The 17,511-nt window shown below is 37.9% G+C and overlaps 1 protein-coding gene across 5 annotated transcripts in view; it reads left to right on the top strand.

Moving 5' to 3' along the window:
* LOC127422248 (endophilin-B2-like) overlaps positions 1–17,511 on the top strand; it is a 59,070-nt gene that overhangs the window by 13,950 nt on the left and 27,609 nt on the right. For all 5 annotated transcript variants that reach the window (XM_051665632.1, XM_051665623.1, XM_051665651.1 and 2 more), the window contains 3 exons: positions 5,380–5,521; positions 9,802–9,930; positions 12,938–13,071. In XM_051665632.1, the coding sequence (XP_051521592.1) occupies positions 5,380–5,521; positions 9,802–9,930; positions 12,938–13,071 (405 nt within the window). The remainder of the gene's footprint in view (positions 1–5,379; positions 5,522–9,801; positions 9,931–12,937; positions 13,072–17,511) is intronic.

Raw genomic sequence — 17,511 nt, 5'->3', positions numbered from 1 at the left:
GCAGGTCTTTTGACAGTTCTTTTCTGCTCCCCATGGCTCAGTATCTAGCCTGCTCAGTGCATCCATGTGAGAGCTAACAAACTCATTGACTATTTATACACCGGCACTAATTGCAATTTAAAAAGCCACAGGTGTGGGAAATTAACCTTTAATTGCCATTTAAACCTGTGTGTGTCACCTTGTGTGTCTGTAACAAGGCCAAACATTCAAGGGTATGTAAACTTTTGATCAGGGCCATTTGGGTGATTTCTGTTATCATTATGATTTAAAAAGGAGCCAAACAACTGTGATAATAAATGGCTTCATATGATCACTATCCTTAAATAAAAGACAGTAGTTTTTTTTTTTTTTTTTTGCATGATCAGTCATATTTTCAAAATCAGTGCCAAAATTTCACAGTTTCTGCCAGGGTATGCACACTTTTGAGCACAACTGTAACTGTTGAACAGAATCAGATATTGTCACCAAATTTGGTACACATATGTATGGAGTTATTCTAAGGACATACAAATGCAATTGTGCATCTCCACCTCTTGGTGGCGCTATAAAAAGTAAAGAACTTTAAAATGTAACTAACTATGGAATGGCTGGACAAAACAACTTGAAATTTTGCATGCAGTGTCTGTGTCAAAGGTGCCATCAAGTCTATAAGGACAGTCACGTACCTAGAAAAACATGGCCGCCATCAACAAAATCATCTTCTAGCAGCTATTTGATCTAGTCGTAGTCTATTCACCCGATCGGAACCAAACCAGTGCAGAAAGATTCTCTGGAGTCCCATTATTAATAATTATCAAAAAAAAAACAAAAAAACAAATGTAACCTTCGATTCAGTGTTGCAAAGCTACACAAAAACAAGCTGTGGGCATTGCAACTTTTACTTAAACAGTTATAACTCTTGAATGAAATTTATGTATGGGGTAATTTGGAGGACATTTGAAAGAAATTGCATACCTTTGCCTCTTGGTGGTGCTATAACAGTCAGGAATGTAAAAAATACCATATCTGTGTGATACCTCACATGATGTTTCTCAAAATTAAGGCACTTTAACATTGTTTTAGTTGTTTTCAGGCTATCAAATTAATACTTAATATAATTTGCATGTGATCTTAAAGGACCTCGTTAATCACTGCTTGCAGCTATATTTATTATTATTATTATTATTATTCTGAGACCAAAAAACAAAACAAAAAAACTGTAACTCCCAGAGCTTTCAAGCTACATACACCAAATTTTGCACAGACCTTCAGGCTGGTCTGACTTGGGTTGCTATATCTTTTCCAAATTATCGGAATTACGGAATTCTGTAGCGGACTTCTGAACAGGCCCAATTTCTGATTGACTACAGGAAAAAGGTGTGAACTTTTTCCTGTAATAACTCATATCACTCCACCACTCATACTTTTCTATCACTCTGTCACTTTCTTTTCTATCTTTCTATCACTCCAACACTTTAACACCCTAGCAACTGCATAAACCCTAGCAACCAGACAGAAGACCCTAGTAACCATATAGCAAAACTCATATCTCAGCAGTACAATGTCATAGAGGTGTGAAAGTTGGTTCTTTTGACTCAGGCTGAAAGCCCTTCCATAACATTATACCAACTGCCTAGCCACACCCTAGCAACTAGATGGAACACCCTAGCAACCATATATCTTCACTCATATCTCGGCAGTAGAATATCATAGAGACATGGGGTGGGTTCTTTTGACTCGGACCAACAGCGAGCCATTCTGTAACACCCTAGCAACTGCCTAGCCACACTCTAGCAACCAGATGGGACACCCTAGCAGCCGAATACCAACTTTCATTTCTCAGTAGCAGAATATGGTAGAGACATGGTGGTGGGTTTGTTTCACACGGGCCAGCAGGCAGTTATTCCATTACACACTAGCAACTGGACCTGCTCTAGCAACCAAATGGAGTACCCTAACAACAATCATATCTCAGCAGCAGAATATCATAGAGACCTGGGGGTGAATTCTTTTGATGCGGGCCAACAGCGAGCCATTCCGTAACACCCTAACAACCAAATACCAACTTTCATTTCTCTGTAGCAGAATATGGTAGAGACATGGTGGTGGGTTCATTTGACTTGGGCCGGTAGCCTTTCCGTAACACTCTACCAACTATCTAGCCATGCTCTAGCAACCAGATGGAGCACCCTAGCAACCAAATAGCAACAGTTATATCTCAGCAGCAGAATATATTAGAGATGTGGAAGTGGGTTATTTTGACTCAGACCAGCAACCTTTCCGTAACACCCTAACAACTTCCTAGCCATGCCCTAGCAACCAAATGGAACACCCTAGCAACCATAGAGCAACAGTCATATATCAGCAGCAGAATGTCATAGAGCCATGCAAGTGGGTTCTTTTCACACAAGCCGGCAGCCTTTCCGTAACACCGTCTGTCTGTCTGTCTTTCATTCTTTCTTTCTTTTCCTAAGCTTTTAAACTTTTAGAAATGTCTTTTTCAAGCCAACCTCAAAGTTTGTCTACAAACTTTAGTTTAACATTACATCACACAAAACAGGGTAATACTACAAAAAACTAAAACCTCTATGAATTCTTAATGACAGCAACTATTTAAAGGCCTCCATAAGTTCCCTGGGACCTAGGAAACATAATTAAATAATTCAAGCACAAGGGATTATGGGTATTCCCCATAGCCTCAATTTTGTATTCAATCGTTTGTGGTGTTAACACTTAAAATCTTAAGTCTATGGATTTTTAAGATAAATAAGTTCAATGAGCATAGATATTTGAGTTATGAGCCCAATACTTGACATTGAGTAATGTTTAATTAAGACAGCTTGATTTTTCCAGTAATGACAACATTAGGATTTACAGTGCAGCAGTACATTCAACTTTTGTGAGTATTTAACTTATAGGTAGTTGACTGACAATGTCCATATTTTTTTCTTCAACATCAAGATTTTAATTTCAAAATTACATAAGGGGAAGTACATATTTTAGGTGCTGTAACTGGTCGCAGTTAAGTTTTTCAGCGTTATTTATCCCCTTTTATCTTTTTGCTGTTCACTTTAATAGTCCTTCAGTGGAACAAAATAATATAATATACAGGTGCATCTCAATAAATTAGAATGTCGTGGAAAAGTTCATTTATTTCAGTTATTCAACTCAAATTGTGAAACTCGTGTATTAAATAAATTCAGTGCACACAGACTGAAGTAGTTTAAGTCTTTGGTTCTTTTAATTGTGATGATTTTGGCTCACATTTAACAAAAACCCACCAATTCACTATCTCAAAAAATTAGAATATGGTGACATGCCAATCAGCTAATCAACTCAAAACACCTGCAAAGGTTTCCTGAGCCTTCAAAATGGTCTCTCAGTTTGGTTCACTAGGCTACACAATCATGGGGAAGACTGCTGATCTGACAGTTGTCCAGAAGACAATCATTGACACCCTTCACAAGGAGGGTAAGCCACAAACATTCATTGCCAAAGAAGCTGGCTGTTCACAGAGTGCTGTATCCAAGCATGTTAACAGAAAGTTGAGTGGAAGGAAAAAGTGTGGAAGAAAAAGATGCACAACCAACCGAGAGAACTGCAGCCTTATGAGGATTGTCAAGCAAAATTGATTCAAGAATTTGGGTGAACTTCACAAGGAATGGACTGAGGCTGGGGTCAAGGCATCAAGAGCCACCACACACAGACGTGTCAAGGAATTTGGCTACAGTTGTTGTATTCCTCTTGTTAAGCCACTTCTGAACCACAGACAACGTCAGAGGCGTCTTACCTGGGCTAAGGAGAAGAACTGGACTGTTGCCCAGTGGTCCAAAGTCCTCTTTTCAGATGAGAGCAAGTTTTGTATTTCATTTGGAAACCAAGGTCCTAGAGTCTGGAGGAAGGGTGGAGAAGCTCATAGCCCAAGTTGCTTGAAGTCCAGTGTTAAGTTTCCACAGTCTGTGATGATTTGGGGTGCAATGTCATCTGCTGGTGTTGGTCCATTGTGTTTTTTGAAAACCAAAGTCACTGCACCCGTTTACCAAGAAAGTTTGGAGCACTTCATGCTTCCTTCTGCTGACCAGCTTTTTAAAGATGCTGATTTCATTTTCCAGCAGGATTTGGCACCTGCCCACACTGCCAAAAGCACCAAAAGTTGGTTAAATGACCATGGTGTTGGTGTGCTTGACTGGCCAGCAAACTCACCAGACCTGAACCCCATAGAGAATCTATGGGGTATTGTCAAGAGGAAAATGAGAAACAAGAGACCAAAAAATGCAGATGAGCTGAAGGCCACTGTCAAAGAAACCTGGGCTTCCATACCACCTCAGCAGTGCCACAAACTGATCACATCCATGCCATGCCGAACTGAGGCAATAATTAAAGCAAAAGGAGCCCCTACCAAGTATTGAGTACATATACAGTAAATGAACATACTTTCCAGAAGGCCAACAATTCACTAAAAATGTTTTTTTATTGGTCTTATGATGTATTCTAATTTTTTGAGATAGTGAATTGGTGGGTTTTTGTTAAATGTGAGCCAAAATCATCACAATTAAAAGAACCAAAGACTTAAACTACTTCAGTCTGTGTGCATTGAATTTATTTAATACACGAGTTTCACAATTTGAGTTGAATTACTGAAATAAATGAACTTTTCCACGACATTCTAATTTATTGAGATGCACCTGTATATATTCACATTCTCTTAATTTAAATTGGATGTGTAATAATTATGAAATATTTTTTTTAAATGTATTTATAATGTGAATACAAAATGATTTCATTGTATATAAAAATATTATTAATAAAAATTTATTTAGAAGAAGCATAGCACGTCACACCACATGCCACTACTGTCATTGCTTGAAATTTCATGTCAGTTATATTTGATCACATCCTATATGGGAATAAAATGTGGCATGTGTCAGAAAATGATTGTTTTTATTGCCCTCAAATGTGATGTGTCTGATTTATGGCATTTGTTGCTGCTTGAGGTGAACTGTCAAACAGTGTGTAAAAAACCAATAGGGCGTATGGCATAGTGCCAGCAAATCATGTGAATAACCGTAAAATTTATTTTTTCTGTCTTGCTGATAATATTCATTATATGAAGAATACAAAAGCAACCATTTACAAATACCCCAATTATTTACCAAACAGATTTAAAAATTGGATTTGCTCATTATTTGTGGATGGTTAAATATTGTACTCTTTGTTTAGCACTGTAAGAAATCATTTGGTAACTCATTCAGACAGACCAAAATTATGTATGTTCTCCAGAAAGAATTGCTGATATTCCCATTGCTGTTGCTATTGTGCATTGAAACATTTCTGATGTGTATGCTGCACTTACAGTATTATACAAAACAGACAGACTTAATTGTTTCTGATGTTTTCCAGTACACAGAGGAGAAACTTGGCCAGGCAGAAAAGACTGAACTAGACGCCCACCTGGAGAACCTGATTGCTCGAGCAGATTGCACCAAAAACTGGACTGAGAAGATCTTCCGACAGACTGAGGTGCTGCTTCAGCCCAACCCAAGTAAGACTTAACAAAGGCTTTATACATTTTTAGATACTGGATGATTTAACCCTATAAGCTCTGATGGTGTTTTTTAAAGATTTCCTAATTCAGTGGCATACACAAAATTAAAGGCTTATAACGCGACAAAAAACAAGGGGGGGGGGGGGGATGTTTGGTATCATTGTGAAGAAAACTTCACAATTTTTTAGTGATATATATTATCATTAATTATGAGACTCTTATGCTAAGAAACTTCTGAAAAATCACAAAATACTTGAGCCAAAAATTTCCTTTTTTTCTTATTTTTCTGATTTGACATTATATATCTTTGGGTGTAAATAAGGTGGCTCCGCAAAACTGCTTTTGATTTGTTCCCAATCATGTCAACTATAACTGAGAAAATGTTTGTGTTGATAGGACAAAGCAATCAAAAGTTATAGCATTACAAATATTATTTATCCTAGTGTCCAAAAACATCCAAAAAAAGTGTCTGAAAGCTTCTGCAGACAAATAAAACATAATAATTGTATATAAAAACTAATTACACTTGCAAACAAAACAATGACTGTAGGTTTGTATAGCATGCAGACATGATTTTAGTAATAACATTTCACAGAATTAGTGCCTTTTGACTGAATGAGTCTGCATCGAGTCTGTGTCATTTACTTGGAACCATCTACTGGTGGCCATATGTAACATTGTGCTTCGTGTGGGTTATCTAATGATCTATGCATCCGATTACCTTGTGTGTGGGCTTGTTTGAAAGACGATTGCCTCCAAGTAATGATGTGATATTTTATGTTCTGTTTATTTTTCGTGAAGTAAAAAGCAAAAACGCGGCAAATAAGCAACACCTGTTCACATGAAACATAAATGTAAAAGACATATAATGGTTGTATTCTACTCTGAGACCATTCCAACAACGACACATTGCTAATTGATGAGTTTAATGTTTTTACTGATTGCAATAATATGCACAGTGCAAATTGTTTTATATATATAAATGATCAAAACAGAACACTTCTGATTTGTCTGCAAATTTCAAAGAGCTTGCTCAGTTTTGTTCATAATGCTTGCATGCATCGGAAAGTACAGCTTCTAAGCTACGATATCTATTTTGTGTTGGTCAAGACTAGTTAGTAATATTTTGACAATAATTTTGTTTTCTCGCAGGCCCATCCGAGCTTAAAGGGTTAAACTTTAGCTAATGTGACACAATTTCAGAGGAAAAAAGTTATGTTAAAATCCTCAAATAGATATGAGTTTAAAATGTGTGAGCTTGTCTTGTCAGTATTTAGTCCAACATGTTCTACTGTATGGTCAAAAATGTCTCATGTTGTTGACATTAGCATTAAAATATACTTGTTATTCTAGGAGCAAGAGCAACCCTTTTGAATGTTTGTTAACATCCAAATAAATCTACATCAAATTGTCAGTTTGCTTGGATTACACTACTGTGTCAGAAATAGGACATTCAATTTAACACCTGTGGAAAAAGTCATAAGAGTTTTATTTGAGAATGTCTACAAATGGCTCCAAAGGCAGCTAGCGAAATATGATCCCTGCCAACCGTATTAAAACGGGAATGGTGGGTTAGGGTAAGGTGTCACTGTTTTAGTTAACATGTTATGTAAATGTGTTGTCTTTGTTGTTTTATTGTTCTTGTCCTTTTTTCTCTCCTTTGCTTCCAATCAATGTGATAAGTAAGGGATAATGTACTGCCAGCCATTATTATTGGAAAGAAATATCCAGACAAGTTGATCAGGACATTATTTTGCTTATTACACGGCTACATACCAAATTAGTAAATAAATGGATGTGAAATATTGATATTGATCCTTGATCACTGATATGGCCACAGGTTTCAGACCCTTTAGCATTCTTAATGAGACTCTGGGGTGCCTTTCACAAATTTAAGCTTTTCGAGATAAGTCTGAGAGGTTCAGATGGCCTAGTTGACTGTGTGCTAGTAAAAACACTAACCTGTTCTTTCTAACTCTTTTCATGCTCCAGTTGACCAAACTGGTAAGTCTGTCTCTACTCCCAGTGGCCTGTGCTTTGGGTCACCAACCTAATCTCTTTCTCCTAATGATTGATATTTAGTATTAGAGGATATGTGTGGAGCTGGTTTCTCTCATTATCCTTTTGTGGATAAATTTGTTTGCAAACTTAGGGTGAACATATTTTAAACATACAGTTATGCTCAAAAGTTTGCATTCCCTGGCAGAAATTGTGAAATTTTGGCATTGATTTTGAAATTATGACTGATCATGCAAAAAAAACACAGCTGCAGCCACAACTGCCAGAAGAATTGTTTGGGATACAAAGAAAAACCCACGGGCAACCTCAGGAGAAATACAGGCTGCTCTGGAAAAAGACCGTGTGGTTGTTTCAAGGAGCACAATACGACGATACTTGAACAAAAATGAGCTGCATGGTCGAGTTGCCAGAAAGAAGCCTTTACTGCGCCAATGCTAAAAAAAGCCTGGTTATAATATTACCAACAACACCTTGACACGCCTCACAGCTTCTGGCACACTGTAATTTGGAGTGACGAGACTAAAATAGAGCTTTATGGTCACAACCATAAGCGCTATGTTTGGAGAGGTGTCAACAATTATTGTGCTCCTTGAAACAACTACACCGTCTTTTTCCAGAGCAGCCTGTATTTCTCCAGAGGTTACCTGTGGGTTTTTCTTTGTATCCCGAACAATTCTTCTGGCAGTTGTGGCTGAAATCTTTCTTGGTCTATCTGACCTTGGCTTGGTGTCAAGAGATCACCGAATTTTCCACTTCTTAATAAGTGATTCAACAGTACTGACTGGCATTTTCAAGACTTTGGATATCTTTTCATATCCTTTTCCATCTTTATAAAGTTCCATTACCTTGTTACGCAGATCTTTTGACAGTTCTTTTCTGCTCCCCATGGTTCAGTATCTAGCCTGCTCAGTGCATTCATGTGAAAGCTAACAAACTCATTGACTATTTATACACTGACACTAATTGCAATTTAAAAAGCCACAGGTGTGGGAAATTAACCTTTAATTGCCATTTAAACCTGTGTGTGTCACCTTGTGTGTCTGTAACAAGGCCAGACATTCAAGGGTATGTAAACTTTTGATCAGGGCCATTTGGGTGATTTCGATTATCGTTATGATTTAAAAAGGAGCCAAACAAGTATGTGATATTAAATGGCTTCATATGATCACTATCCTTAAATAAAAGACAGCTTTTTTGCATGACCAGTCATATTTTCAAAATCAATGCCAACATTTCACAATTTCTGCCAGGGTATGCACACTTTTGAGCACAACTGTATAAACATTCTTGTAAATTTATGTATCCATTCCTTTTCTAAAGGTTTGGTTCACCCAAAAATTAAAGCTCTGTCATTATTTACTTACCCTCATGTTGTTCCAAACCTGCTTTACCTTCTTCCCCGGAGGACAAAAAGAGACAACAATGACAGAATTTTCCTTTTTGGGTGAAATATACCTTTTTGGTATGATACTCTTATAAGTTTGAAACTTATAAGCTTATTTGTTTAAACATTGTTAGGTTTTAGCCAGACATGGCTAAGCTAAAACATCTGTTCTTCTAACAGATTTAAGAAGAATTTCTTGACCTTATGTCAAGTCTGGTTATCAATTCAAATAGTTAGGCCTCTTCGCATCCTGTTGGCAACACAATGCATTGTGCTCAGAGCTGGAAAGGATTCTATACTGTCAAAGAATATAACTGATATTTTGCCATTAAAAAGCCTTATGAGTTTTTTTGTCTACATCTGTGATGTCTTCATCAAAAATTTTGTTTTATCTGTGATGTCATAGTGCTTCACTTGTTTTCTGAAACACCATTAGGAAAGCTTTATTACTTTAAGGTTTTATTGAAAAAAACGAGACATTTTGTTTGATATAAAATGTGTATGAAATACATTTCTGGAGCAAGTCACATTTGATTTGTTAAATAATCAGAATAATACTAATTTGTGGATTTTTAATTTTTTACAGATGCTACTCTTGATTAAAAATTAACTGAATTTTAAAATATAATGTGCACTATTTGGGCATTTAAGTAATCAGTTGTGAGTATTAAGTTTAATTAGTGAGATTTGGTTTCTCCCCATCCCCCTTTCCCTCCAATTTACTGGTTATGGATTGTTGGTTTCAATTAGTGGGGCAAGATGCTTGAAATTTTAGGATTAAGGGAGGTCCTTCTTACAGTATGTGGGAGTATGAGTTCATTAGAGGCTTCAATAAAGCACTATGTCTTCCTTACTGATGTGAATCTTTGTTTAGGTGCACGTATTGAAGAGTTCTTCTATGAGAAATTGGACAGAAAGATTCCATCCAGAGCCACCAATGCAGAACTGCTGGGACAGTATATGCAGGATGCTGCGAAGGACTTTGGACCAGGAACTCCATACGGTTTGTACAATCATCCAGAGCAGCAAAATATTATGTAGTCCTTTTTATTATTATTATTCGAAATCACTGCAATAAAGAAATTTAAGGGGTTACTTACAGTACATATTTCCTTACTCTGAACTTGATCGTAGTATAGAGTTTTATGGTAAAATGGCAAGTTAAAGGAATATTGTGGGTTCAAAGTAAGTTAAATTCAATTGACAGCATTTGTGGCATAATATTGATTTACCACAAAAAATTATTTTGTCTCGTCCCTCCTTTTCTTAAAAAAAAAAAAAAAAAGGCAAAAATCTGGGTTAAAGTGAGGCACTTACAATGGGAATGAATAGTGCCAATCCGTAAACATTAAAATACTCACTGTTTCAAAATTATACCCACAAGACATAAACAGTATGTGTGTTAACATGAGTTTAGTGTGATAAAATCGCTTTCTAACCTTTTCTGTGTGAAGTTATTGCCAATTTTACAGCTGCATTACCATGACGATGTATGTCAACAAACCCTAAAATGGCTGTAAAAATTATGATTTAAACAACTTTACAGCTCATAAACTGGTGGCCAAAAGTTTGGAATAATGTACAGATTTTGCTGTTTCAGAAGGAAATTAGTACTTTAATTCAGCAAAGTGGCATTCAACTGATCACAAAGTATAATCAGGACATTAATGATGTAAAAAAAACAGCACCATCACTATTTGAAAAAAGTCATTTTTGATCAAATCTAGACAGGCCCCATTTCCAGCAGCCATCACTCCAACACATTCTCCTTGAGTAATCATGCTAAATTGCTAATTTGGTACTAGAAAATCACTTGCCATTATATCAAACACAGCTGAAAGCTATTTGGTTCGTTATATCAAGCTTAACATTGTCTTTTTGTTTGTTTTTGAGTTGCCACAGTATGCAATAGACTGGCATGTCTTAAGGTCAATATTAGGTCAAAAATGGCAAAAAAGAAACTTTTTAGGAACTTGTCAGTCAATCATTGTTTTGAGGATTGAAGGCTATACAATGCTTGAAATTGCCAAAAAACTGAAGATTTCATACAAAGATGTACACTACAGACTTCAAAGACTAAGGACAAATGGCTCTAACAAGCACAGAAAGAGATGTGGAAGGCCAGATGTACAACTAAACAAGAGGATAAGTACATCAGAGTCTGTAGTTTGAGAAATAGATGCCTCACATGTCCTCAGCTGACAACTTCATTGAATTCTACCCGCTCAACACCAGTTTCATGTACAACAGTAAAAAGAAAACTCAGGTGCAGGCCTTATGGGAAGAATTGCAAAGAAAAAGACACTTTTGAAAAAGAAAAACAAAAAGAAAAGGTTAGAGTGGGCAAAGAAACACAGACATTGGACAACAGATAATTGGAAAAGAGTGTTATGGATCTTAAACCCATTGAGCTTTTGTGGGAACAGCTAGACTGTAAGGTGTGTGAGAAGTGCCCGACAAGACAGCCACATCTATGGCAAGTGCTACAGGAAGTGTGGGGTGAAATGTCACCTGAGTATCTGGATAAACTGACAGCTAGAATGCCAAGGATCTGCAAAGATGTCATTGCTGCACATGGAGGATTTTTTGATAAGAACTCTTTGAAGTAGTTTAAGAAGTTCTGAAATTTTTTTTTCAAATTGTAATAGTAATTTTTCACGTTTGTTAATGTCCTGACTATACATTGTGATCAGTTGAATGCCACTTTGGTCAATAAAAGAACCAATTTCTTTCCATAAGAGCAAAATCTGTACATTATTCCAAACTTTTGGCTGCCAGTGTACATAATACATGAGTTTTAAAAGAAAAATTAATGTAAGTGGTTTAAAAAAATTATAAGCTTCACATTTCTGCCTTTAAACCCTCCAAAAATTGGCCCCTTTGACTTCCATTGTAAGTGCCTCACTGAAACCTCGCTTTATGCTTTTGTTTTTTTTTCTTTTTTTTTTTTTTTTTTAAGAAAAAGAGGGACGAGTCGAAATAATTTTTTGTGGTAATCTAAATAATGCCACAAATGCTTTTGATTGAGCTTAACTTGTATTGAACCCAGAATATAATACAATATGTACAATTTAAAATGAGTATGGATCACTTTGTTACAGAGTTTGTTTATACAGTTACACTATAAGACTTCAATGTTTCTTTGGCTGTTATTGAAGTTCTGCCAGTACTAGACATCATATGCTCTGACTCCCATGTGTTCCTTTTTCGTGCTCTCCTCATTTTCCTGTATTCCACTGCTTGGCTTCTAGCATAGTGACAGACAAATTATTCCTTCCTCTAATAGTTCCAAATCTGAAAATTCTGTCATCAGTTACTAACCCTCATGTTGTTACGAACCCATATGACATTCTTTTTCCTTTGGAACACAAAAGATGTTAGTCAGAATGTTTAGTATCTGTTACCATTCACTTTCATTGAATGGAAAAAAGATGCTATGAAACTAATTGAATGGAGACTGACCCCATCAAAAACATTCTGCCTGACATCTCCTTTTGTGCTTTGCCCGTTTTCAGTCACTAGAGGGCACCGAAGCCCTCTCTTATCAGTGCTGAAACAAAAGGCAGGCAGTTAATGGTGTTGAGGTTATTGTCCAGCCTGTTTCTTTGCAATAACATGATTTTTATTTTAAGATTGCAATAATTAATTATTATACCACAAAGGAGTGAGATGTCTGGCACTAACTGTTTTTGCACTTAAAAATGACTTGGTAGGAAAAGATGAAAATCTGCTTTTTGCACAAGAATATATTTATAATAGAATATTTGCACACTCTATACTTACTGTTTTTCTCATGATATTTGATATATTTGTATTTTTATTCCTGATTCCATAATTTTTTTTTAATTGAATTGCTATTTTTATTGTAATGTCCTAATGTCTAAATTATGTCTATTGCCGTGATGCCTCAGTTCCCCCCCAAGGAATGAATTACTGTCCTGTCTTGTCCTGTCCTACCCTATGGTTTATTAGATTATTATTTCCTTTTTTGTGAATTCTTATGTTTTCAGGCAGTACTTTGATCACTGTGGGAGAGTTTCAGAGGAGATTGGGAGGAGCAGAGAGGGAATTCCTACAGACATCTGCCATCAACTTCCTCACACCTCTAAGGAATTTTCTAGAAGGCGACTGGAAAACCATTTCAGTGAGTGGTGTATTCCTTAGTCTCAGATGACCAGTCTAAAATGGTGTAATCTGCAATATCCAATCTCTGCTCCTACGCAACATCCAAGAGTCAGGGTGCACGTGTTTTTTATCAGTCCATCAGGAAACAATGTTTGTAGATTTACATCCATGAAATAAACTCAGTAAAAAAAGAAACGTCCCTTTTTCAGGACACTGTATTTTAAAGATAATTTTGTAAAAATCCAAATAACTTTACAGATCTTTATTGTAAAGAGTTTAAACAATGTTTACCATGCTTGTTCAATTAACCATAAACAATTAATGAGCATGCACCTGTGGAATGGTTGTTAAGACACTAAAAGCTTACAGACGGTAGGCAATTAAGGTCACAGTTATAAAAACATAGGACACTAAAGAGACCTTTCTACTGACTCTGGAAAAACACCAAATGAAAGATGCCCAGAGTCCCTGCTCATCTGCGTGAACATGCCTTAGGCATGCTGCATGGAGGCATGAGGACTGCAGATGTGGCCAGGGCAATAAATTGCAATGTCTGTACTGTGAGACGCCTAAGACAGCGCTACAGGGAGACAGGAAGGACAGCTGATCATCCTCGCAATGGCAGACCACGTGTAACAACACCTGTACAGGAACGGTACATCCGAATATCGCACCTGTGGGACAGGTACAGAATGGCAACAACAACTGCCCGAGTAACACCAGGAGTGCACAATCCCTCCATCAGTGCTCAGACAGTCCGAAATACGTTGAGAGAGGCTGGACTGAGGGCTTGTAGGCCTGTTGTAAGGCAGGTCCTTACCAGACATCACCGGCAAGAACGTCGCCTATGTGCACAAACCCACCTTCGTTGGACCAGACAGGACTGGCAAAAAGTGCTTTTCACTGACGAGTCGCGGTTTCGTCTCACCAGGGGTGATGGTCGGACTTGCATTTATCGTCGAAGGAATGAGCATTACACGAGGCCTGTAATCTGGAGCGGGATCGATTTGGAGGTGGAGGGTCCATCATGGTCTGGGGCAGTGTCACAGCATCATCGGACTGAGCTTGTTGTCATTGCAGGCAATCACAATGCTGTGCGTTACAGGGAAGTCATCCTCCTCCCTCATGTGGTACCCTCCTTGCAGGCTCATCCTGACATGACCCTCCAGCATGACAGTGCCACCAGCCATACTGCTCGTTCTGTGCGTGATTTCCTGCAAGACAGGAATGTCAGTGTTCTGCCATGGCCAGCGAAGAGCCCGGATCTCAATCCCATTGAGCACGTCTGGGACCTGTTGGATCGGAGGGTGAGAGTTAGGGCCATTCCCCCAGAAATGTCCGGGAACTTGCAAGTGCCTTGGTGGTAGAGTGGGGTAACATCTCACAGCAAGAACTGGCAAATCTGGTGCAGTCTATGAGGAGGAGATGCACTGCAGTACTTAATGCAGCTGGTGGCCACACCAGATACTGACTGTTACTTTTGATTTTGACACCCCCTTTTTTCAGGGACACATTATTCAATTTCTGTTAGTCACATGTCTGTGAAACTTGTTCAGTTTATGTCTTAGTTGTTGAATCTTTTTATGTTCATACAAATATTTACATATAATAAATATAATAATATTTATGTTAAGTTTGCTGAAAATAAAAGCAGTTGAAAGTGAGAGGACGTTTTTTTTTTTTGCTGAGTTTAGTTGGTACTTATTACCTTTTAAATGGAGGGAAAGTCTGACCACAAAGACTAGACTGTACAATATTTTGTGGAGACTGTTGCGCTATTATTTGAATTGGCTCCCACTTTGTTGCATGCGGGTCTGTCTTTGTAGTGCCATCAGTTTTAGATTTACCTGCACCTACACACACATGATGGCCCCTCCATGTTTAGCCAGAAAAAGCTACAGTACAATAAATCGACTGTATGGCAATAGTCAGAAGTCTTACTTGGAAGACTATGAAATTCTCAGCATCAGACTTTTGACTTGCTGGTCATAAAACAAGTTTTAGTAAAATTGCTGGCTCTCTGATGGACTGAAAAGGAACTTTTCAATCCATGTACTATGCACTCAGCCATATAGTGTATGAATTTTCAAAGTGTAGTATCGTCCCAAATGGAACACATTTTTTTACAACACGAAAGGGTTCACCATTTAACAGCTGATGGAAGTGACGTTTTAAACCAAAGCATTGTCTTGTCACTAGCTTTAGTGCACTATCCACCCTCAGTTCAACACTTACACTGGCGGCCAAAAGTTTGGAATAATGTACAGATTTTGCTCTTATGGACAGAAATTGGTACATTTATTTACCAAAGTAGCATTCAACTGATTACAATGTATAGTCAGAACATTAATAACGTGAAAAATTATGGAGTCGCGTGGTGCCATGCGAGGTTCGGATGTGTGAACGGCGATCTCTGTGCACTTTGCTTGTTTTAATACTTGTTGTGTCATAATCCGGTGAGATTCAATACACACAGTTTCATAACTGTTCTATGAAGACAATATGTCAAAGAATTTAAAATCCTCGGGCTCTGGAGACATTAAAAGACACTTACAGGTGCATCTCAATAAATTAGAATGTCGTGGAAAAGTTCATTTATTTCAGTAATTCAACTCAAATTGTGAAACTCGTGTATTAAATCAATTCAATGCACACAGACTGAAGTAGTTTAAGTCTTTGGTTCTTTTAATTGTGATGATTTTGGCTCACATTTAACAAAAACCCACCAATTCACTATCTCAAAAAATTAGAATATGGTGACATGCCAATCAGCTAATCAACTCAAAACACCTGCAAAGGTTTCCTGAGCCTTCAAAATGGTCTCTCAGTTTGGTTCACTAGGCTACACAATCATGGGGAAGACTGCTGATCTGTCCAGAAGACAATAATTGACACCCTTCACAAGGAGGGTAAGCCACAAACATTCATTGCCAAAGAAGCTGGCTGTTCACAGAGTGCTGTATCCAAGCATGTTAACAGAAAGTTGAGTGGAAGGAAAAAGTGTGGAAGAAAAAGTTGCACAACCAACCGAGAGAACCACAGCCTTATGATTGTCAAGCAAAATCGATTCAAGAATTTGGGTGAACTTCACAAGGAATGGACTGAGGCTGGGGTCAAGGCATCAAGAGCCACCACACACAGATGTGTCAAGGAATTTGGCTACAGTTGTCGTATTCCTCTTGTTAAGCCACTCCTGAACCACAGACAACGTCAGAGGCGTCTTACCTGGGCTAAGGAGAAGAAGAACTGGACTGTTGCCCAGTGGTCCAAAGTCCTCTTTTCAGATGAGAGCAAGTTTTGTATTTCATTTGGAAACCAAGGTCCTAGAGTCTGGAGGAAGGGTGGAGAAGCTCATAGCCCAAGTTGCTTGAAGTCCAGTGTTAAGTTTCCACAGTCTGTGATGATTTGGGGTGCAATGTCATCTGCCGGTGTTGGTCCATTGTGTTTTTTGAAAACCAAAGTCACTGCACCCGTTTACCAAGAAATTTTGGAGCACTTCATGCTTCCTTCTGCTGACCAGCTTTTTAAAGATGCTGATTTCATTTTCCAGCAGGATTTGGCACCTGCCCACACTGCCAAAAGCACCAAAAGTTGGTTAAATGACCATGGTGTTGGTGTGCTTGACTGGCCAGCAAACTCACCAGACCTGAACCCCATAGAGAATCTATGGGGTATTGTCAAGAGGAGAATGAGAAACAAGAGACCAAAAAATGCAGATGAGCTGAAGGCCACTGTCAAAGAAACCTGGGCTTCCATACCACCTCAGCAGTGCCACAAACTGATCACCTCCATGCCACGCCAAATTGAGGCAGTAATTAAAGCAAAAGGAGCCCCTACCAAGTATTGAGTACATATACAGTAAATGAACATACTTTCCAGAAGGCCAACAATTCACTAAAAATGTTTTTTTTTTATTGGTCTTATGATGTATTCTAATTTTTTGAGATAGTGAATTGGTGGGTTTTTGTTAAATGTGAGCCAAAATCATCACAATTAAAAGAACCAAAGACTTAAACTACTTCAGTCTGTGTGCACTGAATTTATTTAATACACGAGTTTCACAAATTTGAGTTGAATTACTGAAATAAATGAACTTTTCCACGACATTCTAATTTATTGAGATGCACCTGTATGTGCTCAAGCTGAAGCCCCTGAACAACAGGCTGGTGGAAGAGATCTAGCGTCAACTGTCGAACATGACGGCAATGCTGATGAAGGTCGTTGCTGACTTGGAGGATCTTGCTGTAATATGTTGATCAGTCACTGCCATGGAGACGAAATTCACTGAGTTGGTTACAAGAATATGGGATGTTGAGAAACGGATCAATTATCTGGAGTCATTGGAGAAGGAATTAGCTGCTAACCTGCTAGCGACCAAGATGGACTTGGAGTGCGTTTGGGAAAAGTTGGAAGACCTTGAGAATTGTAATCAGCAAAACAACGTCTGAATTGTTGGAAT

This window comes from Myxocyprinus asiaticus, chromosome 3, assembly GCF_019703515.2.
Source record: "Myxocyprinus asiaticus isolate MX2 ecotype Aquarium Trade chromosome 3, UBuf_Myxa_2, whole genome shotgun sequence".
NCBI classification, from domain to species: Eukaryota; Metazoa; Chordata; class Actinopteri; order Cypriniformes; family Catostomidae; genus Myxocyprinus; species Myxocyprinus asiaticus.
Note: the sequence above shows the minus strand (reverse complement) of the source record. Positions and strands in the feature narration are given on the sequence as shown.